Source organism: Harpegnathos saltator, unplaced genomic scaffold (assembly GCF_003227715.2).
Source record: "Harpegnathos saltator strain DR-91 unplaced genomic scaffold, Hsal_v8.6 scaffold93, whole genome shotgun sequence".
NCBI lineage: Eukaryota > Metazoa > Arthropoda > Insecta > Hymenoptera > Formicidae > Harpegnathos > Harpegnathos saltator.
This window is the reverse complement of record NW_020230721.1, coordinates 919624-946295: the sequence shown is the minus strand read 5'-3', so window position 1 is coordinate 946295 and position 26672 is coordinate 919624. Positions and strand designations below refer to the sequence as shown.

General features: G+C 40.2%; 3 protein-coding genes across 14 annotated transcripts; 2 read left to right on the top strand and 1 right to left on the bottom strand.

Moving 5' to 3' along the window:
- The first annotated feature begins 750 nt into the window (after positions 1–750).
- On the top strand, positions 751–6709 carry papi (tudor and KH domain containing protein papi). Of its 3 annotated transcripts, none has more exons than XM_011137111.3 (9): positions 751–955; positions 2139–2302; positions 2440–2857; positions 2936–3193; positions 3305–3462; positions 3989–4209; positions 4693–4867; positions 5876–6274; positions 6507–6709. In XM_011137111.3, the coding sequence occupies exons 2-8, from the start codon at positions 2192–2194 to the stop codon at positions 6266–6268; spliced, it is 1734 nt and encodes a 577-aa protein (XP_011135413.1). In that variant the 5' UTR covers positions 751–955; positions 2139–2191; the 3' UTR covers positions 6269–6274; positions 6507–6709. The 3 variants fall into 3 exon arrangements, with proteins under 3 accessions (XP_011135413.1, XP_011135415.1, XP_011135414.1); XM_011137113.3 differs by having other exon boundaries at positions 755–955; positions 2157–2302; XM_011137112.3 differs by lacking the exon at positions 751–955 and adding an exon at positions 1058–1171.
- A 249-nt stretch (positions 6710–6958) lies between these two features.
- LOC105180823 (uncharacterized) lies at positions 6959–9336 on the top strand. Its single transcript, XM_011137114.3, has 2 exons — positions 6959–8342; positions 8467–9336. Exons 1-2 carry the CDS (start codon positions 8322–8324, stop codon positions 8770–8772), a joined length of 327 nt encoding a protein of 108 aa, XP_011135416.1. The 5' UTR covers positions 6959–8321; the 3' UTR covers positions 8773–9336.
- Positions 9337–9940: 604 nt separating this feature from the next.
- On the bottom strand, positions 9941–16862 carry LOC105180824 (uncharacterized). 10 transcript variants are annotated; one of them, XM_011137115.3, is made up of 11 exons: positions 16350–16862; positions 15979–16083; positions 15031–15316; positions 14304–14542; positions 13872–14203; positions 12929–13547; positions 12474–12825; positions 11925–12330; positions 11556–11821; positions 11220–11404; positions 9941–11011 (listed from the first exon to the last, which is right to left on the bottom strand). In XM_011137115.3, exons 3-11 carry the CDS (start codon positions 15130–15132, stop codon positions 10948–10950), a joined length of 2565 nt encoding a protein of 854 aa, XP_011135417.1. In that variant the 5' UTR covers positions 15133–15316; positions 15979–16083; positions 16350–16862; the 3' UTR covers positions 9941–10947. The 10 variants fall into 10 exon arrangements, with proteins under 10 accessions (XP_011135417.1, XP_025163434.1, XP_025163435.1 ...); XM_025307649.1 differs by having other exon boundaries at positions 16354–16862; XM_025307650.1 differs by having other exon boundaries at positions 16579–16862.
- Positions 16863–26672: the final 9810 nt, after the last annotated feature.

Sequence of the window (26672 nt, the reverse complement as noted above, 5' to 3'; positions counted from 1 at the left end):
CAACAGTTGGACAACATTAGATTTTCCACTGAATCTCGCTCCTGATTGGTAAATACTTCTGGGTCTATGAAGAATCTAAAAGAATGCTCCAATCAAAGACAATAATCACTAAGCGCTCTCTGATCACTTTGTTCTACTGAACGCGGCCAAAGTGATCAGAGAGCGCTTAGTGATTATTGTCTGTGATTGGAGCATTCTTTTAGATTCTTCATAGATCCAGAAGTATTTACCAATCAGGAGCGAGATTCAGTGGAAAATCTAGTAATATTGTCCAACTGTTGAGTCTGCTGAATGCGGCCTTTGTTCTACTGAACGCGGCCATTCTTCGCAACTCGCAACTAGGACTGCGTTCCGATATTCACTGCCAGCACTGAAATTCTATAGTATACGTGACACAAATTCTGTATTTTCAGTACTGGCAGTGAATTTCGGAACGCAGCCTTGGTGTTTGCAATCTATTCTGGACCGAGCTTTAAGGACCTTGAAGAGAAATGGAAAAAGCAAGTGAGGGGGTTAACCAATCAGAGTAATTCCGTTTCGTTGTTTCACAGTGAATAACGGAACAAAATTGCTTTGATTGGTTGCGTTCACACAAAGAAAACAAAAGGTTCACTGAGCGATTAGTGGCTATTGGTCTTTACTGTTAGATCCTTACATTCAGACCAATAACGTTGACGAATTAATCAACCGTTGCAACTGTTGCGTTTAGAAAACACGACAGTTGTACAACGTGGTTTATAATCCCTACCATTTACTTTTTCTGCTTCTCTTTGTTCTCTTTGTATTTAGAACTTCATGTGACTATCTTGTTCCAAACTGTAGGCGACTGGTTTCATTCGAACCCAAATCGTGAAAGCGTGTGTATGATCCTAGAGATACGACATATATTCGTACTTTCTGCTATTTGTTTGAAGAGAAGGAAACAAAGGAAATAGAAGATACTAAACTGCTCTCGGTACGACAAACGTTAACTTGAAAATATTTTCATAAAGCCATGTCTATGACGTAATTGTTATGTTTATCTATTATATATCTAGTACATTCTATGTTTTTGTCTCACAAATGTCCTTGTGTGTCATATGAAAAGTAACCGCTCGTATCTTCTTAAACGTGCTGGATTTTCTACCCGAAGCAGGTTTTGAAGCTATATACAATTACGTTAAGGAATTAGGTATTGCGTCAGCAAAATAGTAATCTTATTAATTTCATTTTCCTCAAAAAATATTGTTTTTTTGTATTCTCCGTCTTTTTTTTCGAACACTTAAAATATACAACTTAATTAGTTTAACTACTTCAACTAGTAAATAGATTAGATTACTGACAAATTTTTTTATCAGGAGTATCGAAGTATTATGTTCAAACAATTACGGAAAGAGTCAATAACCTGAAAGAAACGTTTAGAAATTTATTTATGGTAATTATACAGTTTAGGGACTTCATTTGTAATATCGGTAAATTGAAAAGAAAAGAGAAGCAGAATTATATTATTATAACATATATTTCGATTAATTTATTAATTATTTTTTATAAGTATTTACAGTAACATTAAAGCTGTTCCGATATCCACTACCAGTGCTGAAATTCTAAAGTATATGTGTAAAACTATGTATTTTTAGTACTGGCAGTGAATTTCAGAATGCAGGCTAAGAAGGTAACGCTGGTAACACAAGATTTCTCAAAATTATTCAGAATCTCTTTAGATTGTTTTGAGAATTGTCTTAAGATATTCTGAGTATGCTTAAGATAATGTCAGGATAATATTATTCTATCTAGAAAGTAAATGTAGTTTTATTTTTTTTTTTTTCAAGTTATCTCATTATTTGATTTAGAAAATAATATCTCTATGGTCATTTTGATTTAAATAGAAAATTTAAATGAAAGAAGCCTAAGAATTTCATTTGAATAATTTTTGGGTTTTAGAAATTAACAGAATATTCCAAACTTTTATTAATCTTTTTATCAAGCAAATATGATATGATACAAAGAAAAGTTGGAAATAAGTTTTGAATAAAAATTAACAAAAGTTAAATATTGCATGTATATATTTCAAATGTATATGTTTAACTTTTTGTATATAGATTATATACAAAATATATACACATATATACATACATATGTATATATTTCTCTCGTTATAGGATTATATCCCCTTTTAGTTCTATAATAAAGAAGCATCATTATATTGTATAAGATGGGGTGGATGTTACAAAATATTAACAAAAAAGAATCAATAATACTTGGCTTACTTGGTGTATCTCTAACAACTGTTGGTGCAACTTTGCTATATGAGTTATATAGAAAGGTAAATTCTATATATATTCCATATATATACATATATATGGAATAAAGTTACTTTACATTTATTTATCTATTTTTCGTATCTATTTTATTTATTTATTTTATTTATATACCAATTGATTCATTAATATTACATTGTAGGATAATTATAAATTATGTGGTTGGAAACGTAAATCAGCATCTCAAATTGTTTCGATAAAATTCAAAGTGCCTAATTCGACTGTAGCTGCTGTCATCGGCAAAGGCGGTTATACAATCCGAGAAATAGAAATGAAAACTGGTGCAACTATTAAAATTAAACGATGCAACAATCCTGTAAAAAACAATTCTTCAGATCGAATTTGCATTATATCAGGTTCTGCAGAAGGTGTTAAATTAGCAAAAACTATTGTTCAAAACATAATAGACAATGTACCTGTTATCGATAGCTATGAATTTTACGTGCCATATAGAACTGTGAAACACATCTTAGGAAAAGGTAGACGAAATTTATTGAAAATTCAAGAAGCTTCGAATGCAAAAGTTATCATCGACGACAGTGATTTGGATTACAGGTCCTGTATGTAATATTTTTAAACATTTTTTTGATGATTTTTTCAATACTATTTTCATTTTATTAATTATTCTTACTCTGCAGTTTCTAATCCTGCAAATTATTCATATGGTGATCCCTCTAAAGATGGTAAAAAAAGAATAATAGTACACGGGACTGTTGAGCAAATAGAGGTGGCTGTTAAACTCATAGGAGAGAAGGTTGAACTGGAAGATGGAGTTGACGCTATGCTGCAAGATTTTTGTCCCATTAGAGTACCTGGAGCTTATTCAAAACTTTTGACTGACGAATTACCCGATGACCCTAAACTTTCAAGGATTATACTGTCACCATTACCAGCAGGCACGTAAAGCTATTTATATTGTTTTATTCAACTTTTACTTGTAGTATCACAACATAGAATTGAAGGACATGTTTCATTGATTATTGAAACAAAAATTTTAATTTCAACAGATGATGCAATGGAAGTGTACATAAGTGCGATAAAATCACCAAATCAATTCTGGATTCAAATACTTGGCCCTGGAATTATCTATTTAGAATCTTTGGCAAGCCAAATGGCAATGTATTACGACGACGAAGATAATCACTCAATGCACATTTTGAAAGAGGTAAGTGAAAGAATACATGATTTTGATCACTTTTGCGAATATGCATATAATTTATAAATATTGTAAATCGTATACCGAATTAATATTAAATTTATAATCATATCTCTCAATTATATATATTAATATATGATACCTTATTCATATAACACATTAATATCTTTTTGTATCAATGTCAAATATAACATAGTAAGCAAAGTCATGCAAGTAGCAAGATTGTTTAAGATTGATACAATGCGCGTGCGTTGTATAGGAAACCCGCCGTACCAAATAAATAAATCATACCAAATAACATAGAACAATTGTAAATATATGTATGTACATATGTGTGTTTGCGTACACACACATGCATACATATGTGTATAAAATCACTAATATATATGGTCTGTTCTTTTCTTCTGCACCGTTGCACTGGTGCAATAAGTTAAAGTGAGACAAATATATACTTATCTCACTCGAACTTATTGCACTAGTGCAGCGATGCAGAGGAAAAGAACAGACCTATTAATTTTTCATAACTTGGTTTTAGGTAACTATAGGCAAGATAGTAGCAGCTAAAGACAAGCGTTATAATCAATGGTATCGAGGGGAAATAACAAAAATTCTAAAAAACTTTCAATATGAAGTATTTCTGTTGGATTATGGAGATGTTATAGAATGTTCTAAAGAGGATATATTAGAACTTCGTACCGACATGCTAGGTTTACGTCTGCAAGCCGTGGAATGTACGCTAGCAAATGTTAAGCCCAAGTAAGCCATTATATTGATAATTTATACATAATGTTACTTGAGTAATTATATAAAGTGCCATTTGTATTCGCATGTGGACATATTACATTATATAACTTACGTTATATATAAAAATGTGAATAATTCGGCTGTCTCTGGCTATATATATACACACAATACAAACATCAATTAATTAAAAGACTTTATACACTTTACAAACATAGAATTAAGAGAACTTGTGAAAGAACCAAAATATTTTTTTAATAGCAGGATTTTCCCATAAAGATAATATCACGTTGAAGTTAGCATACTAAATAAAGAAAAAATTATTTAATAAAAATGTATTGTACAGCTACCACACAAATTAGTTACGATAGTTACATAGGATGATGGAGCTTGTAATTTCACGTTTTATTCCGCTTCATAATTATTCGGCGTGTCTATTATCTACTTCAGCGTATCTGTTTCCTTCGGTTGTTTTCATCGACATGAATTATTGTGCAGAGAAGACAAGTGGACTCAACTGGCTTGCGAAGAGTTCGCATCATATACTTGGCTAGGGCAGTCGAAAGTCATCGACGCTACAGTTAAAGGCTATATACAACGTCCCGTCGATCACGAAGGACCTCAACGTGAAAATTCGGTGATTTTATGTGTCGAACTATACGACAGATATGAGGTGAGAATGATGAAATAAGATGAAAAGACGATGCGAGCGAAAGTAAAATTTTTCTGAAAATTTTACGTCCATTAAATTCTTAAATTTAAGTTCTTGGTCCACAGTTCTCATATCCTCGATATTCTCATTCTCTAAATAGAGAGAATCTCTTTGCATTTGTAACTACATTTAACAAGGTGTTAATTTTTATAAATTATTTACCGGAATAAGAATGAGATGATAATTTTTATTCTAAATTTATGTGTATTATTATATCGTTAAAATTAAATGTTTTGACATTGTCCTTTTCGAACGTAGAAACAGATTCAGTTTCTACAGTTTGAAGCACATATGGCTGTGTTTTGATATTCATCGCCAGCACTGAAATTCTATAATATACGTGACATGAACTATTTATTTTCAGTACTGGCAGTGAATTTTGGAAATTGGAACACAGCCTAAATATGTATTTACGAAAAAATCTTAGGATACCACTTTTCTTAATTACCATTTTTGGCCTGTTATGCTCGATCCCTGAGTTTTTATATTACAAAGATAGCTTTTGCTACGCGTTGTACTGCATGATTGTTCAATTTTGAAAATTTATTTCACAAATGCCCTAAGTAAAACTAGGAATAAAAGCTCTGGTATAATGTCAGTAAATAATTGGTGGGAGGAAAGACCATTGTTTGCAATACAAGTGTTGCGGTTGCACTATGCGTTCAATAAAAAAATGACAAATGTAAACTTTTTAGGGTTTACATTCACACACACACACACACACACACACACACACACACACACACACACACACACACACACAAAATATAAATTTAATAGAAATATACGGATATGGTTATTTGTAAGATACAATTTTATTTTAGACTTACAATGTTATACATATCGTTATTTATTTCGAAAATTTCTTCTGAAATAATGTTAGAATTTTCCTCCGAAAAGAAACATCATTACAGTGTATATTCTTTAAATCGCTTTCCGAAGATTTGTAGATATATTTTGTTATTGTAGAAACTTCAAGTCGGCGAACATCTGACAAAGACCGGTCATGCTGATTTTAAGGAAGATGTTCACTCGGAAATGACTGATATCGTGACGAGTGTAATGAAGCGTCAATTCTTGTCGGTTCGACTTCTGAGTAAAGTCAAGTGCTTGACTACACATGCACAAGAAGGCGAGATGAACAAGGATAAGTCGGTACTTCCAAATATATTTGGCTCAACAGGATCAAAGCCATCAAAATCATTAAAAACGTCAGAACCATTAAAGTCACTAGAGCCAACAAAGTTATCAAACCCATTAAAAAAATCACCGCCACCAGAATCATCACAGTTATCAGAAACATTAAAATCATCAGAATCATTAGAATCATCAGAGCCATCGGTATCATCAAATTCGTCATAGTCAAAGGTAAGAACACATTGTTAATTATGCAGAAGAATTTCTCTATGGATCTCTTTTTCGTGTATTAGGTATTATTTTTATAATGCGTGCAAAAGAATTTTTCGAAAGTCGAATAATCATCTCTAGTAACACGGGAAAATAAATAATTTTTCACAACCAAAGTGATATAATGTTCATTATGACTCAGACATGAACAATAATAACAATAATAACAAATCTTCATTTTTTATTCCATAAGTGTTCAGGAATCCGACCAGCAATTCGATCATCTGGTTAAAGTAACTGATCGGCGAAGAGATAATGTCACACTGACATCGTACTGAGTAAAGTGGAATAAAAGTTTGATGCAAATGAGGATGATACAGAATCTGATTTCGAACCAAAATCATCTGATTTCAAAATAGAATATTTTCCTGTTCATAATAAAGACGAGTTAAACGATTCAAATTAATTCAAATTAAGTTTACAATTAAGTTAAGTTGGAAATGGTTTAAAAAAATGATTCTTGCATTTTTTACTCTAGTGGAATCATAATTTTATATAATATGTATTGTATAGTGTGTATGTATGTATATATATGTATGTATGTATATATATATATATATACACATATATGTATGTATACATGTATGTATGCATATGTGTACATATATGTGTATGTATATATATATATATATATATATATATATATATATACACACACATACATACACATACGCACACGCACATACGCGCACAGTTTTAAAACTATGTGTTATGTGTATACATATATATGTATATATCTTCTCAGATTTTATTTTGTACTTAAAATAATAGGACTTATAAATCTGTCTTTTTTATGATAAAACTGCATCGTACTAAAAAAAAGTCGTCAAGGCAAAAAGTTTCTTTTGAAAATTTTTAAATTTTTAAGTTCACAGAGATATTTAATGTCACTATAGAATCTTCGTCTAGAGAGATATATCAAACTAATTTCTTAACTATACAAATATATTGGAAATCCACCGGAAGTATATATGTTGTAGAACGAAATTCACTAATTAAAATTCGTAAATAATGCATTCTTAAATATTATTAACAATTTTCTTTCACCGAATAATGGCGTTTATGTTTAAGATTTATTTTAATATCAGATTTACGATAATTATGGAGCAAAATAACGAGCAAGATCATTCTAAATATAATAGATCTAATAATCTGCAATACCCGACTGTTTGTAAATTTGGCGAAATACAAGAATACTTACATATATTTAACATATATATACATATACATGTTGCGTGATATATTTATGCACATACATATATATGTGTGTCGATTTCCTCACGCGTATACGCATACGTGTGTGTGTGCGTGCGAATATATTACAAAACGTTTGGAAATATGGAGATTTTGGTTAAAAATATCGAAATTTAGGTGTTCTTTTTGATCTGCAAATCAACATGACTGTGAAATAAGGGACCAGGAATGTCGATCTGTACAATAGTACATAACACTTAAATATATTTCGATACGTGTGTGATACAGAATTAATAGATCTGCAGATAAATTATATATATTATTCATTCCACTTTTATAATTTAAGTTTCAAATGACTAATACAAATGAGTAATCACAGAAGAGATTTATTTTTGTCAATTTCGAAGTGTAAACTGTAGAAGAATAAAGATAATTTTTGGAAAATTTATTAGTTTAGTTGTTAAATTGTCGACAATATTGCGGAATGTGCGAGATAAAGAAAAACGCAATCAGCGAGGGAGAAGGGAAAGAGAGGATAATCGAAAGTTGGATTGAAAGAAAATCGAAAGTACCGAAGCGTAACTCAAGGAAGATAATTTTTTTTTCGAGAATTCTCGGCACGTTTCAGCAGCTCGTGGTCGTGCTAACGTAGCGGCAATTGACTCACGAGATAAACATGGTGCAAGAAATAGTCAGAAGTAATTGTTGACTCCTTCGAAGGATTAGAAAGCTGCGGCGAAACGAAACGTATAAAACATCGGCGTTGGAGGCTCTCTCTTTAGTTCAACGTATCGAATTGTCAAATTCTCAGCTCATGAAGATGATGAATAATTTGGTAAATAACTTTATCATTCAATGTGGTAATTTAATGTTTTGTCACTTTGAACAATTTAATTTCCTTCTTTCTCTCGCGCTTCCTTCTCCTTCCCTTTTTTCTTTTTTTTTCTTTTTTTATACAGAGTACCGTGTTGGCGCTGTTGTGCGTGGTTTGTGACGTGCTAGGTGGTCGCCGTTATATTGCGATTCCCGTCGACGGCGTCGACGGTATCGACATAATCGAGGTGAACTCAATCGCACCGTCGTTGTCAAGGATGGCTCGGCAAACGGAAGCGTATATGCCGGCCGGCGTTGTTCATCAGGACGACTCCGAGCGTACAGAGCGATCAGCCACACGCATTCTGGATTACGTCGACTTCGGTGGACATACCGGGTCCAACGGTGCTTTTAGTTGGTACGCCGACTATCCGGCTCATCGTTTATCATGAGCTCATTGCAGCTCATTGAAATAATATCGGGGAGAATTCGCAACATCATTCGTATGTGGTATATTCGTAACACGCAATGGAAATTATCTGGAAAGGACACAGAATACAGATACAGAAGGAATAGCTGTGATTATATAAGAATTTGGGAACTAGAAGTCGTAGTATGCACGAGAAATACCTTGTCAAGCAAGTTCTTCACAAGTCATGGTCACATTTTAACATGCTCGAGATATCGAGCAATCTCGAGAAAAGAGAAGAGGCACGAAAGATTCGCGGAGGATGATGATATGTATGTTGCATTGTAATTAAGTTTTCTTTATTTTCTGGTACTCGTTATACAATTACAATAAATAGCGAAGGGGGGATTGACAACAAATCTCTTTGTTTTTATTATTTTTTCTTCTTTACGTTAACATTCAGCTAGGAATCTATGAATCTATAAATCCAGCGAAATCGATGCGTTAATCGGTGGTTTTCCTAGCCTTCCGAACAAATCAAACATCGGATTCGTCGATAAAACGACATAGGTTATTGTATATCGTGTGCGTGTATGTGTGTGTGGGTGTGTGTATGTGTACGTGTGTGTGTTCGTCTTTATACAGTCAAGTAGTGCCCACACTTTATATACGCATGTCTTTAAAATGTACAGACAAGTATACATATACATAAAATACATATACATACGTACACTAAAAAACATCTGTTCATCGAAAGCTCGTGAATTCGTAAGCAACGCGCGATATATGCGATATCATTAGGTTGATAAGAAATTAATATTTGTCACTTTCGCATGTGTTGACGTTTTTGAATCAGTTTTCTCTTCGCACGTTTTAGTTTCGCTTAAGAATACACACGTCGGGAACAAGTTTTCGCTGTGGATATTGATACTAAATTGCACGTTCGATCACCAACGAAGAAATAGAATGAAGTAATATGTACGTAGGATATAAAAGATGGGTTACATTGTATCACTATAACTCTCGTATTGTGCAAGGGAAAAACAATCTGGATAACAAATTGGATAAAGTATCCAACGAGAAAAATCAATTTTTTTATCTTGTCGGATTAACTTTGGAATTTCGGATTAGCAAAACTTTTGAAGAGAGAGAGGGGAGGGAGGAAGGGAGGGAGAGGGAGGGGGAGAGAGAGAGAGAGAGAGAGAGAAGTGTGTGTGTGTGTGTGTGTATGTATTAATAATAATAATCAGTTAATCACAGTAGCCGCAATAAATTCGTTCGCTTTTCTTAAATGACGAACACAATTCTTAAGTAACTGAAAGCCATGCGTGATATCGCGGCAAATAAATGTCGACTCGTTTAAATTATTCGCGCGAGAGAATACAATCACAATGCATTTGCTATGCTGTTACGTTCGCCGTCACAGTTAGTCTCTTGATTACTGAAACGGAAACTATCGATAGTTTCGATTATTCCTGCTGAAAATGAATCCTCTCCCCCAATACTGCTAATTTCTCTCTATTCGTCTCCTTTCTTACTCTCAAAGAAAAATTATACGAAATTACAATTTAATTCTCTCATTCCTCGCAATTGATTTCTTACGTTGGTTGAGCGAAATACGTTTGCGTTTGTCAACAGTCAGTAACACAATACGACATATTCAATTCAAGTCTTGTGTTATCGCTGACTTCCCTCACGGAACGTCACAAACTCACAACCCTCGCGCGGTTGTAAGGAAAATAACATTCTATAGGAAAATTAGACATCGATGTTGCGCGGGACTCGTCCCTACTATTCCGTATATGTTCCGCAGTGATGATGATCCATCCACCATGAAGATATAAACGGAGCGAGCTGTGTGTACTGTATATGCATATAGTATCACACTGATTACAACACTTTGTAATGTACGATAGACTATAAAACGATGTATAGACGCGCGGTTCTTAGTGGAATTCAATTTTTAAAGTTGAGTCGCATGCCGAATGTAGACGCGAATGCAATTAACGATCTGAACATCGAGTAACGACATTCCCATCATCGTGGGAATGAGAGAATTATAATCGCCAGAGATTAGAGAGGAAGAATCTCGTTATCGCAACTCAGTCAGAACCTCGTCAGAAGCAGCAAATACGACTTACGTTTCTCCCAACTTTTACATGGTGTACTGAGATAGTAGAATACGAGGGGTGGTGGCCACCGCGGTGAGTCTCTCGGATCAAGTGGTACACCAGGCGAGTACCACCTTCTTGAATGGAACAAAAATCGCTCGATTCGGCTCACTATTGAAATGTATTTATTCTTTATTAAAACCGAGACGCACAATGGATCTATCGAACTTGAGTCAGAAGATAGACTCTCTTATTTACTTTTAAAGCAACTAAGAGAGAACTCTCTTTCTATATCGTTCCATTTCAAACAAAAGTAGAGTAGTAGCACTCGAGATGAAACATCTCATCTTCAACGGAACAACATAACAGACAGACTTACCATTCGAAAAACTTTCTGCCATGAAATGTACCATCGGATGAACCGTTGCGATATGGCAGTTCGACGCCCACGTGTGCATCTTCTCGACCTGGAACAGCACCTATGTACCTTACGCGGCCTTGGAGGACCCTGCCCTCTGGCGATATGACCTTCACGAGGTGGTCCAGTTTGAGATCCCTTGGTATCTAGATCAGATAGACAATGATTTGTGCGATCGTGGACGCGCGAACACGTCGAACGTTGTTCGACATGTTTACAGATACAGATTATAGAGTAAAATTACGCAAAATTATGATCCATCGACGTGTGACGGTAATAACGATCCAAACGATATACCTTTGGCAAGTATGGCCTGGCATCCTGAGGAGGATACCAATCGCGAATTAAGTCGGGCTCCGAGTGTCTGCGCGCTCTTCTTCGCTTCGCTGTCTGCTTGCTCCAATAGTCCGTACTGGCGCTTGATATCGTCAGCATGGAGTCGATACTTCGCCGTAGGTAATCCTCGGCCTCATCAATCAATGATTCGGTAGAATCTCCGCTGTTCTCACCGCCGGCCAAGTCTGAACGTAAGTTGGGTAGACTACCGCGCGTCATTGGACATTCTGCAAATCGTCATCATTTTTCTTCATATCTTCGATTATTTCCATTTCTGTAAATTCCTTCTTTCTCGCGCGTGCGCGCGCGCGCAAACAAAGGCCACCGTACCTTGGAAGGTGACTTTAGATCTCGTCCTCTTTGGTACATTTTTCGAAGCTCTGGAGGAGGTTGATGGAGGATGCACGTGCGTCGGAGATGACGGCATCGAAGACCAGGTGGGTCGTGGCGTAGAAGTCGCGACCGGCACTCTCCACGTGTCGAAGGATGCTGCTGTCGCCCTCCAGGAATGTCTCCGCGGAGGACCGCCGACCACCTCGAGGCCAGGCGACGGTATCGATGTCAAAGAGCCGCGGTATCGCGACGGATACAGATCGCTCGACAAGCGACAGTCGCAGGGACTCGGCAGACCTGTCGCAGGATTATAACGTGGCCAGTATGCGGCAGGAGAGCCTAAAGATTCGCGTCGATGAGCCTCCGGTGTACGGAGACCACAGCCGCGTGAATTCAAACACGTCTAAGAAGAAAGATAAAGGTCCGGTCGTCATCATCGATCATCCAGTCCGATGATCTCGCACAAGTATATTCATCCGTTTGTACGATAGTCTAATCTGACATAATATTAAGAATTACTTTGCATCTGTGACGTCGTTTCGTTACCTGCGCGTGCGGGTCATGGCACAGGTGATCCGCGCTCCGTGACAGCTCCGGTACCATACTGGTGAAACTGATATCCGACAACATGACTCTTCTAGCTTCTCGCGTCTTGTCCGACAGCCTCAGTCGGCCGGGCACTCCCGTTGGCAGCGCAAACTTACTAGGTAGCGTCGTAAAAGTATGCGCGACCTTGTGCGCTAGGTAGCTCTCGGAGCGCCACTGCGCCGGCAGTGCAGAGATATCCGTCTGCGCGCCGGATTCTCTTCTAGCGCCGCTGCTACGGTCCATCACCGGTCGCAACGGCGCAGAGCTCTTCCTCCGGCCACCGGCTAGAGCTTCCCGATGAATAATGGGCCTGAAAAGACGGCGCGAAAGCAAAAATCGTAAGGACTCTTCGGCACTCGGTCAGCAACGATAGAGTCAAAGTCTCGAAGAAGGGAACGGAGTCGGATCGTCACCTGTAAGCCGTAGGTGGTGCAGCCAGGGTGTTTCTTCGCGCAGCGTGTCGCAAAGACGATCCAGCCGTGCCTTCGGCATCCTCCAGTACGCCGCACTTGCTAATATCCGTTTCCACCAGGACAGAGCACTGCGACCACATCTTGTTGAGCCTGGTACTGGAACTCTCGTCGAATCTGTCGACGCTCTCCTCGCGATCGATGCTGGAGCTCTGCGAGGAGACGGCCTCCTCGACGGAGCTGGTTTTGTCGCCGTTGCACACCAGCGACTCACCTTCCGCTGACTTTGTGTACTTAAGAAGAACAGGCTGGCCGCTACCGGCGCTCGCCTGTTGCCAAGATTCGGTCTCCGTAATGGATACCAGATCCTCCTGCAGGCCAAGATCGCGACAGGTTTCGTCCGTCGTGAATATCAGTTCGATATCGTCCAGTTCCTCCGACTCGTTCTCCGAATGTTCGTTTGGTCTCGAAGGGTCACCCTGCTGACCTTGCCGAGGCGCCTGTGTCTGATCCACCGCGTGATCGCTGAACACGGAATTGTCACCGTCAGAAATGGACTTTAGACTCAGGTCCTCGGTATCCTTATCGGGAACGTCGAGATGATCCACGTTAACTGTATCGCCTGGAACCGATTGATTTTTCTCCGAGTTACTTCCGAAAATACCCTCAAGCGATACTTGAAGAATCTCACGCGAGACTAGTGTCATGTTTGTTCATCTTCGTATTTTTGGTTAACATTTTTTTTTTCACCTAATTCAAGTCAAGTTGTACTTCTCTATTTTGCGAATCACCGACTTTTTCTTATCAATGTAACAATGTTAATTATCATTGTTTAAACTGCTTTGTTTGTTTGTTTATTATTGTTGTTGTTGTTGTTGTTGTTGCTACTGTTGTACTGTATACAGTATCGATATAACATAAACCGAGATATTTGCTGCATCTTTACCCGAGACTTCCATTCGACCTTCTTCCTCGTTATTAATCGCATTCGTTGCCGAAGTCGGGGACTTGTAATTTTCAGTTAGAGGTGCGTTCAGCATCGTAGGCACCAACGGTGGCTCGACGGTTTTCGAGCTAGCCGTGTCTCTGGAGGATTTTGACGAAGCTTGAAATCTGCTGGCTCGACTAGCTCGTAATGGTGGGTCGGGACTGTCGTTGCCGCTACTACTGCTGCTACTGCTGTGTCCGGAGGCAGACTGATCGATCGTGTCCTGAGTATCGGTAGCGGCCTTCTTCTTGGATACGTCCATAGCGGCCTTCGCAGAATCCAAGTGCTGACTGGCACATAATAGTCGGTCGGTGGTAGGTTTCGGCTATTAAATTTGTTGAACAGTTCGTTCTTTTTGCGCCAGAAAGAAAGCGGTCAAGTCGTGCTTACTTCGTGTGAGCCTCTACGATGAGTCGAACGCGTCTCGGTTGAGGTGGCAGACCGGTTGTCGCATTGCTGGAAAACTCGCAGCTCCTGCTCAAGATCCTTCTTCTGAGCACGTGGTTCTCGAGGGCCAAACGGCTGACCGCGTCGATGTAGCTCTCGCCAGAGAAAGTCCCGACGCTCTCTTGCAAACGACGAAGTTCCTCTCGTGATGAATCCAAGGCCGAACGCAACGATACGACCGTCTGAATCACCAAGACATGTCGTAGAAGCCATCTATCTTTGCCAAGCGGTGCAATAACCAAAATGTTCATCAAATTCTCGTGTACTCTTTCTTTCTCGTGCATATATGTTTTATTTCATATCAACACTGTATGGATTATTTTATTTTCTACATGCGAGTATAATTATTTCTTTTGATATCTGCACGTACAACGAGGGAAAAAGAACTTGTAAACAAAAAATTTGTCGCAATATTCAAGAATTATGATGATAGAGATCTAAGAGGGTCTTATGTAAAGTTGCTAAAATTTTACGACATAGATTTGACAAGTGGCAGAGATGCGGTAAATGAAGTTTTACAGAGATTTGAGAAAATACGAACTTAAAAATATACATACACGTACATATATATACACATATCTCTCTCTGTGTGCGTGCGTGCGTGTGTGTATGCGCGCGCGCGCGCGCGCACGCGCAAAAAGGTGTATCAGAAAAATTAAATAAATCGTACTTGATGGAGGGCTCGTATAACATCTAATCCGGGTATTCCCGGAGACGGCAAGGTGCCTTTGAAGAGCCTCTGAAGAGACGGCCGACCAGTTTCGGCTTCCATGCCTCCACCCCCCCGCCTAATATTCTCGAGCGGGTTCTAGCTCCACCACGGATCATACCGAATTCTCTGTTATCGTCTGCACCTTATTTTCTTTTCCGTTGAGACACTTGTTTCTGAATATAAGACTGCAGCTTCTGAATGAATCGATTAAATGTCTTCATACGGCATTTCTTTATTTTTCTTTCTGTAAAATTTGTTATTGATTTCAGAAAGAAGAAAACTGAATAACTGTTAACTTGAAATCTACTTGAAGCGATTATCTACAAAAATTTATTATCAATGATTTTTCATTGTTTATATGTGTATATATATATATATATATACACACACACACACACATGCAATGCAAATGAAGCATCAATAAAGCGTCGGCCTGATATAAAAAATTTATATATATATATATATATATTAACTTTTTATAATGGATTATATTTTCAGTTGTTTTCCATCAATATCCGACTCAATCTCACATGTTTTTTTTCCCTTTTTTCACACATTTATATTGTCTTTAATTGGATATTATGAATATCATACTTATAAGAAAATGTTATAAATATATATGTATATGTATATATAATATAGCATATTACATATGTATAGTATAAACTAGACTAGTTTACATATAGGCCCATGCACATACAGGAGCTACATTTACACAAAATATTGATGAAAGTATGTTTACTGATATGGTGTCAAGTGCAAGTGTGAACATTATAATGCCTGCTTCATTTGCATCATATTTTATATAATCACAATAAAAGATTCAAAATGATTCTTATATTTGTTATACAATAAATCTGCTACATAGCATAAGCTTTCACGAATGATTCTTCTGTGAAAACTCACCTTGTTAAGGGAAATTCGCGATAAATCACAGGAATGTTTGCATTTTTCGAAATATCAATAATCAGTAGAAATTTCTTCCTATCGGAGATTGGTAGAGAATTAATCCTATCGAACGAAATGTGTTGACATTGCGTGAGAAATCGCCGGGAAATCCTCAGTGAGAGAATATACAATGGCAATAGATTGTCAGTAAGCGACGAGATGTGTTTTCGAAAGAAATACTTTGATGAGATATCAATCGCGCACACCGACTATTTGACTCCTCGTTGGCGAGTATGATATAATCGTCGTGGCAGAACAACATGCTGTACATCGAGGAAACAACGTGGAAATTTGCGAGAATGTTCAGACGACTGTCATGACGATTTTACCAACGTGTGGCAGAAGAGCGCTGATAGTGTCGTGAACGGGGAAATTGACACGAGCGTTGAAAAGGCATAAGCCTGTGCCGCGAACGGAGTGACGAGACCGCCGACAAGCCGTTGATGACGACGATCGATCCGATCACATCGGGACGGTGCGAAACGATAAGCGCGAGAAATCGCAAAGAATATTCGACGAACAAGTCCAGAGGCGGCACAGTGCAGTGCTCGAACGCACCGTCAGTGAAGATGAAGTTCGATCGCGAGCGCCGTCGCTCGCTTCGGCCACGCTCGGCTTTCACAGCGCAGTGCACGAAGTATCACGGCATCGCTCGCGCGCGCTCGCCACCGTCATACGTGCGTTGTAATCATTCGTTCATCGGATGAATTGTTCTTTCACGAATTGCATTTCGCGTCGCATCGCATCGCATCGCGTCGCGTCGCGTCGCGTTACGCATCCACTGTCAATAACACGTACGAACTGTCACTTGCAGCGCGATGCAGACGATACGACGCGACGCTTCCACGCAAGGCTGCCAACACGTTACGGCGATAGATGGCAATTATAAGGTGCGTTTTCATATGAGAAAAGAAACCTAAAGGCCCATCTACAATGGCTGCAAGAATAAGGTTTTAAGCGTAAGCAGTAAAGCCAGCGGCACACGGTGCTTGTTTTCGTGCTGGATTGCTTGCTGGATGAAAATACTGCGTTCTGATTGGTGCATTTCCATCCATCTTCGGAAATGCACCAATCACAACGCAATATTTTCATCCAGCAAGCAATCCAGCACGAAAACAAGCACCGTGTGCCGCTGGCTTAAGAAATAGACTAACCACAATCGATTATTCTTATAATAATCGATTGTGGTTAGTCTATTTCTTACTGCTTAAGCCCGTATCAGACTATGGATTGGGATTGAGATTAGATTGAAATTTGACCAATTGAAAAAGAGAAAATAATCTCAAATATAGTAAACTTACTCCTGATTGGTTAAATTTTAATCCAATACTCAATCCCAATCCGTAGTCTGATACGGGCTTTACGCTTACAACCTTATTCTTGCAGCCATTGTAGATGGGCCTTGAAAGCACTGAAGCGGCTATCCTCAATGACGTATATACTTAGGCCTGATTCACACCTTGGCAGAAAATAGAAGAGCAGCTTTCAGTCAGAAGTCGCACTGATAGAGAGAGAGAGAAAGAGAAAAAGAGAGACAGATTATCAGCGCGATTTCTGACTGGATGTTGCCTTATGCTCTTTTGTCAAGATGCGAATCTTTCCTTAGGAATCATACATTATTGGACTATTCCAGATTTTGGCTAACATCGATTTTCAGCTTTTAAGCGTGGTCTACAATGGCAGTAAACAATAAGAAATAAGCATAAGCGGTAAGAAATAAATCAATCACAGTCGATTATGACAAAAATAATCAACTGTGGTTGGTCCGTTTCTTACTGTTCACGCTTTCTTCTTACTGCTTATGGCCATTGTAGACCACGCTTTACGTTTTATGCGCTATCTACAGCCATTTTTGAGCTGGAACTATATTCGCTGTACAACCGACGGGATACATTGGCCGCGTTCAGTAGAACAAAGTGATCAGAGAGCGCTTAGTGATTATTGTCTGTGATTGGAGCATTCTTTTAGATTCTTCATAGACCCAGAAGTATTTACCAATCAGGAGCGAGATTCAGTGGAAAATCTAGTAATGTTGTCCAACTGTTGAGTCTGCTGAATGCAGCCATAGTTAAAGCCAGCGGCACACTGATCACTTTGTTCTACTAAATGCGGCCAATGGGTGCATTCGGTACTACACCGCTCACTGAGCGCTAAGTGAGTTCTTGCATCTGATTGGTGTATATTTTTAAATCTAAAAGAATATACCAATCAAATATAGCTCATTGAGCGCTCAGTGAGCGGTTGTAGTACTGAATATACCAAATAAAGATGTTGGTCTTGTGAAATTTAGCGTACCAGAGAAATCTCGCTGTGCATCAGCGTCCTCTTACGAATACCGTGGCCGGAATATGAAACATATCTCGAAATAAACATGGATGGTAGCAGATGGAATAATGGGAAAAAGATATCGGAAAGTATCAAAAGATTATCAATACGGAAAACAAGTCGAATGTGTGTATGTGTGTGTGTGTATATATGTATGTCTTCTAGGATTGCGAGAAAATTTAGAATAAGTTTTATTTTAAATATATACACACGTTGGCATTCCTTGAGTTAATAATTCAAAGTTGAAATAATACTAAAATTGCGGTCGAAGACATATGTACAGAGTGTTTCACGAATTATTACCTCGTCGGTGGCTATACCCATTTTCAAGCGCTGCCGGTAAAGTCTTCGATTAATGCATATACTTGCTACGCCTATTTTCTTTTCTTGTTTCGGTTCTTGTTCGTGCTGCGATTTCCGAAATATCGGGAATGGCTTTTATCATATTCGTTTAACGTAGACTGCGTTCCGATATTCACTCCTAGTACTGAAATTCTATAGTATATGTAACACAAACTATGTATTTTCAGAACTGGCAGTGAATTTCGGAACGCAGCTGTAATTACTTAGGCCGTGTTCCAAAATTCACTGCCAGTACTGAAAATATATAACTTGTGTCACGCACGTTATAAATTTTCAGCCATAGTAAAGCCAGCAGCACACGATGCTTGTTTTCGTGCTGGATGAAAATACTGCGTTCTGATTGGTGCATTTTCATCCAATTTCGAAAATATACCAATCACAACGCGGTATTTTCATCCAGCAAGCAATCCAGCACGAAAACAAGCACCGTGTGCCGCTGGCTTAAGAAAGCGTGTGACGTTTTCAACAATCCGCGTTTGCATCGCGCCGTCTAGATTTATTTCAATCTTAAGCCAGCGGTACACGGTGCTTGTTTCGTGCTGGATTGCTTGTTGGATGAAAATACTGCATTCTGATTGGTACATTACTGAAGATGGATGGAAATGCACTAATCAGAACGCAGTATTTTCATCCAGCAAGCAATCCAGCACGAAAACAAGCACCGTGTGCCGCTGGCTTTACAATGGAATCGATACGTCATCATTATCGATAAAACACGTTTCGCAAATGTACTGTCTCTAACCTGCTGAAGGATAAATTTCTTGCCTTGGAAGAGTTACAAAGAGCTACAACGATTTGCGATTTGCGAGTACTTTTTCACAATTCCTTTATAATTTAATATCATGTCTAATTTATTGTCGATAATATCACTTATTTTTTTCCTGTCATTTCTTTCGTCAGCAAATGGCGCCATTATTATCTGGCGATAATCAAGTGGCGATTTCAAGTTCGTAATGTCCTTGACGTTAGTGACGAAGCATTGACAAAGTATCACGACGCAGCGTTGTCACGGGCAGCGCTGCATGGTCCATGTCTATATCCTGAACGAATCATGTCTGCATATCTTTCTTTTCCAGCCCGATGAAATATTCGTACATGAGACGAACGATAAATGGTAAGATAAATATAACAATTGCCACGATCAAAAGATATGCTCGAATGTTAATAATAATGTAAAAAGCGTGACGCATTTCTGCGATATTTTTCGACGTTAAAACCCGCTAGAATGCCTGCTCTCTCTCTTTCTCAATTATTTCTAAAGCTGACATTGGTCAGAAAGAGAGGAAAAGGAGTGTGGGGAGGGAGGGAGGAAGAGAGAGAGGGACTCACAAGTCGCGGTCATCACAAGCACGCGTTCGGCATTCATCAGATGCACGAGAGTGTGTATCACACAGTAATATTGACGCGCGTGGACCTTATCCGGCTTTTCTGAGCGTCGACGGGCGCACAAACGTCTTGATCGGAGCCGACTTGATAGCCGGGGTTACCGGACATTGCAGTGTCTCGCTCGAGGCACACAGAGCGACCTCGGTGTTCTCAGTGGTGAGCTGCCGCGAGTCGCCGACCGATGAGTTATTGGTCTCTTGAGAGCATGCTGGCCGCCGCTTGACTAAATGGCGTCACTACGCCACTGCGCTGTCACGTTACTTTAATGAGACAAAACGACAGGAGGAAGAGAAAGAGAGAAGGGGGAGGAGGGAGAGGGGAGAGAGGGGGAGAGGGAGAGGGAGAGAGAGAGAGAGAGAGAGAGAGAGAGAGAGAGAGAGAGAGAGAGAGAGAGAGAGAGAGAGAGAGAGAGAGAGAGAGAGAGAGAGAGAGCAAGAGCGAGAGCGAGCGAGCGTCTTCTAAAGAGCTACTCTTTGCCTCTATTCAAAAGGTAGGAACTTTCTCACCGAAATTTCGAACGTACACTTTGTTTATCTGTCCATCTGTCTCTGTCGTTTTACCTCGCTACCTGCTGCTACCGCTCGTTGCCTCTCTCTTTCTCTCTGGCCTGTCTATATGTTGTTTTCTTTTTATCTTTCTCTCTCCTTCTCTTCCTTTTTCGATCCTCTTCTGTCATGTCGCTGCCGTCCATGGTCGCCCAAGATATCTGTGCCTATAGACTGCTGCCGTTCGCCTCGTAAACGTTGCTTTGCGATTGTTTTGCTCACGTTTCCGAAAATCACGGAGCAAATTATAAGATATCATGAACTTGAGACATATACGGCACCTTGTATCCCTTTCCTTGAGCCGCTTGACCAGCGTTTTAGCGTTTGTATCTCCTTTTCAGGCGTGCGGCGGCGCCGTCCGTTTTAATGGCACATGTTTAACACGCGATGCTACTTACAAGAGCATACACCTGCATATACTCTGCTGAGAAATTAACACGTAAGGATAATGCACTGTTCGGAAAAAATAGAGCTCGGAAAAATGTTTGGTTATACGCGGGGGGAAGTGTCGTCGCTTCGTTCCGTCGTACGTCGTACGCACCTGCGCTACATGTGTTTTTCCTTCTGCGTCGCTCGGCGCCCCCTTGTCCCTTCGCGCTTTTCTCCGACCGCCCATCCACCACCACCAGTTTCCATCCCGTTTCTTATGTCTGCGCCCGCTCCACCAACGCACATCTTGTCCTCTTGTCTCTACCGGTCGCGAACTTGGACGCACGCGCACGCTTATTTGTATACAGATATCATACTTAACACGTAGGCATGTGTATATATAACGGCGTTGCCCATGACGCGCAAATGCGTAATGTACCTATTTGTAGGAGATACGTAACGAACCGCGTAGCGTACCGCGAACAGCGTGCAACAGCGTTTTTTGTCCTTTTTCGTCGGTCGACCTTGCAAAACTGACTCGTAAAAAAGACGTTCATCAGGATTGCTATCATGATTTCGACTCGAGAGTAACTCAACGACGGCCGACATGCGTGCATATGAATCAACAATGACAGGACGAACAGAGATAGGTACTTACACACGGTGAAACTTAGTAATTAACGAGTACGTCATGCCGGCCGAGCGTTTGACCCTTTAAATCTCTATGCGTCTGTAACGCGCTCAACGATCGATTCTCCATCGTGTTCGCGCGTCTATTACTCGAGAATATTGCGTGTGGTGTCTTAGCTCTGCTCGTTGCTTACTGTTATTGTCTCGTATCGTCACGATACCTAAGCCATTCACGACATTCGCTGTCGCAAAGGCACATTGGAAGTTAGAAAAGCTGCACCAATAACTCGTTCGTCTCGTAGAAGATACGAGCGAGAAGCAGCTGCCATTGCGCGGCAATTAAAATTTCGATTTAGGAAACAACGACTCTCGGCGATATAAGCGTGTCGTCTCTTTCTCTCTCTCTCTCTCTCTCTCTCTCTCTCTCTCTCTCTCTCTGCCCACGGCGTCGTCGATGCGCGGGATTTATAGTCGGCCATTAAATCGCGGATTAAAAACGCACTTGGGAACGTGACTGAAAACTTTATAAGCGGCGACAAGCCGGTGTGCTCCGAGGTCATTCCGTGTAGCGTACACTTATAAATGCATAGAATTTTTCAATAGACAGAAAGACCGGGAAGACCGTTCTGTGTGTATGCGTGTGTATATACCTTCCCGAAGATGCCACCGTTGTGCGATACCCGCTAGCTAAGATTTACACCGCGCGCGATAGTAACGCAACCATCGTCATCTAGCCGTAACCACCACGTCAATTCTATCACTACTCTTACCTACTCTTACTCTGGAAGATAAAATGTCGTGTCAATAATTAACAAAGCTTGCTTGTCATCTCGGAAATATTATCAACTATCTGCCTGAAAATATGATACGATACAATAGGTACCTAGGTACAGCAAGATGTTAATTCGGTGACTGTTTGACGTTACTCTCGACAGTCCATTTGTGTTTAGTGTACACTCGGTACGATCGATCCGAGCTCAAAAATGGATCTCTCTATGTGTGATATCGGTAATATGATAATAAGCTCTGTGCAAGAGCTTGAGATTCCGACTGCATAATATCCTGGCATAGTTTCGCATTTGGTTGCAAGGTGTTGAGAGAGAGAGAGAGAGAGAGAGAGGGGGGGGAGGGAGAGAGGGAGGGGTGGAAGGGGGAGGGGTGAGTGGAGAGGAGGGGAGGGAGAGGGAAGATTATGAGAGGGGGAAGAGAGGGAGGGGAGGAGATGAGAGGGAGGGGGAGAGGGAGGGAGGGAGGGAGAGAGAGAGAGGGAGGGAGGGAGGGAGGGAGAGGGAGAGGGAGGGAGAGGGAGAGAGAGGGAGAGAGAGAGAGAGAGAGAGAGAGAGAGAGAGAGAGAGAGAGAGAGAGAGAGAGAGAGAGAGAGAGAGAGAGAGAGAGAGAGAGAGAGAGAGAGAGAGGAGAGAGAGAGAGAGAGAGAGAGAGAGGAGAGAGAGAGAGAGATGAAGGGAGGGAGGGGAGATGGAGGGGGAGGGGGAGATGGAGGGAGGGAAGGAGGGAGAAATGGAGGGAGGGAAGGAGGGGGAGAGAGAGGGGAGAGAGGAGGGAGAGAGAGAGAGAGAGCCGGTGGAACCGGCGCTTATCACACCCTTTATAGCGGAGTAACATTATACGGGACACTTAAGCTCTCACGGTGGTAACCGTGAGACTATTTAGCCGTATATCTTTGCTTCTACTTACTCCCTCGGAACGAGCTTAAACATAAATTTCAACGCGGGTAACCCCTCGCGCAACGGACGCCTCTGCAGCTCCAAGGAGGGAAAGAATACCTGGTGGTAGGCCGGGTGTAGAGGTATCCCCGTATCGGGATTACTTGTGCGAGCTTCGAAACATCGTCTCTTAAGTTCCATAAAAAATAGATCCTTTGTAACGATAGAACTGCTTACGTGCCATAGATGGAAATTATAGATGCGCGACACACAGCATCGTACGCCCTCTACTTCCTCTTTCTCCTTGTCTCGTCATTGTTCTTCTTACATTATGAAGCGAATTATAAGCGTTACTTCGCGTGCGCGCGCGCGCGCGACGTGCACGTTTCAACGCTGTGACTAGCGAAGAGCAAAGAGCGAGAGTGGTGTAATAATTTATCTGTCGATTGATCGTCTATGGACGTGTCCATCGTCCCTCTAAACTCTCTCCTGTCTGCCGACAAGATCGGCCACTCTTGCGCAATGGAGCATTGTTGAGCGATACGATGTGACATGTAATGTCATATTTTTGTCTATGTCAAATAAATTCGTATTCGAAATCCGCGCATTTTTACCTCCAACTATTCCAACAATTTAATTAAGTGTATGCGTCAATCTGATTCTGCCAATTCGAATATGCATACGAATATGCTTCGCTAGATGAGATTTTGCCATTAAATTTTCCAGTTTGTTAACTTTCTTCTTTTTACGAGTCAAATCGTATTAAATAAAATTACGCGAATCTCTTAGCGATCTCTTCGATTGTTCATTGTTTCTTTCGATCGATCACTGCGAACTTGTTTGAACGCTGTCTTTTCGTCCGATTCGCCGGCGAGAGGCCATATCGACGGCTATTTCTAATTTTCCCTTTATTGGCCCGCTTGATCGATTGTGCATGGATCTTCGTGATTGCGTCACTATTTTTCGTGGTTATGATAATGTGTCGCCAAATTTCTCTCTTCCTTTCTTTGTGTCGTGAGAACGATACGACGACGACGACGATGACGATGACGACGACGACGACGACGACGACGACGACGACGACGACGACGACGACGACGACGACGACGACGACGACGACGACGACGATAACGACGACGACGATGACGACGACGATGATGACGACGACGACGAAGAAGACGACGACGAAGAAAGTGTGGACCAGCAGCATGGGAACCGCATCAACTGGTAATACGGGCGTGCTGGCATTAAAGCCACACACAACGTTCTCCGTCTGCTGTGCGTCTCTGTCTCTCTCTCTCATCCCCTTCACTCCTCCTTCTCCCTCTCTCTTTCGCTTTCGGTTTCTCTCGTGTGTCAACACATTTCCGACGCCCACGAGTGACGCATGCGCCTAGTACGCCTTATCATCCCTCGCTCTATTTTTCTTTCTCCGTTTCTCCATCACGCGCTCTTCCTTTTGTTTATCCCTTTCTCACTCCTTCGCGTTCTATTTCAAAATATAGGGTGTCTCATGGTTTTCAACGTATTTCTTTTCACCTACTGATTTGATCAGTCCAGCTTTACAGTTGATTCGTTCTCTTAACGAGAGTCAAACGTGTTTACCTAATCTATCGAATGATCTATCGAACGTTTAGGATACTTTGTTAGACGACTGTCAATGATAACTCGACAAGACATTTTCTTTTAGTCTTTTATCTTGGATAGAGATCTTAATGATACTCTCGCGCATAGATCTTTAACTATCGGGCGGGTTGAAAGGTTACCAGAGAAATGATGTTGGTAGTGACAAATTTTCGCTAGTTAAAATTTGACTTTAAATTACTCGAGCAGGTCTTAAATGAGAAACAAGACGACAGTATAGTCGATAACAATTTACTTATTACTGTCGAACAATGATCTTCCTTTTTATAAATATGATATGAAAGAGGATATAGTACCACTTGATAACCACTCTTATCAAGTCATTATAATGCATCCAATAGTAGAGAACGTTATTATGAAAACTTTTTCTTTCTCTCTTGTCTTATCTTTTGTCTGTATCTCCAACATCTTTTCTCCGTTACTGCTGCTTTTCCTTCTTTAGCTCCTCCTTTGGGATTTTCTCGGCTATTCGTTGAATACGCTCCTGGCTATTCTACGAGTACCCTCTTCTCTGTACGAGCTCCACCGTTGGCTAGCAAGCGCGGAATTTTCCAATTCACAAGGGTGCATAGACGATGCGGGTCGTCGACACGGTTCCGGTCGCTCACAACATTCTCAATGCCGCGAATATCGTGACGAGTTACTGGTGAGAAAAATTTCAGATCGCAACGTCGCTTGTACTCTTTTATCGTATCCGGAGACATCACCCTTTCACCGATACGCTCCTGCGACGAGAGCGTAAACTTAATCGTTTTCCCCTCTCGCCTTTTGTTCTCCTTTTATTCCCCGATGCTTTCCTCCTTTCTCTCTTCTTCTTTACTCCCTTAGCCCTTCTCCTTTTTCTTCGATAACGAATTATATTTGTATCTGAAGAGATATAAATGAAGAGACAAAAAACGATCAGCTTATAATTCGTAATATAAATCATATTTTTCGCATTATTACCTAGCACGGCTCGATCGCACGGCGACGATTTTTCGAAAATCCATGTTTGTGTTTTACTGTGAATTGTATTTTGCCGCTTTTATATAGTCGATAATTAAATTAATACAGATTAATCGGTGTAAAGCTTAGATATTAAAGAGAAGAAATTAAAAATCCAATAATGTAATCTAGATATTTTTTTCTTTTCTCACAAACGTCTCGTTTATCAGACTTTACGGTAATAGAGGGCTCAAGATTGTCCAAATCCGCTACTGCTTTTCTCCCTCTCCCTCTCCCTCCTTCTCTCTCTCTCTCTCTCTCTCTCTCTCTCTCTCTCTCTCTCTCTCTCTCTCTCTCTGTGTGTGTGTGTGTGTGTGTGTGTGTGTGTGTGTGTGTGTGTGTGTGTGTGTGTGTGTGTGTGTGTGTGTGTCTTTACACCGTCACCTTTGGTCGTATGACACAACCTTTTTCCTTTTTTTTCCATTCCTATTGCACACACCAATTTTCCAATTGATAAGGGTGCATAGTTGATACAACGAAACAACCCTATCCGTTTATACTTTGCTTCATCTTCCCATCTGCTCCTTCTTCCCTTTCTTTTATCCATCAACTTGTGTATGATTATCATTTGCTTCTTTTCGTATGCAACTTGTTAAATTCAGTACACGGTTCTCCTTTAAAATGTCTCGTTGCAATCAAAGATGTACAAATAGACATGTACATTATAAATATACATTGATTTCGCAAATATTGCCAATATATCGTTATTGGAGAGCCAAGTTTGATCGTACGAGCGTAACTT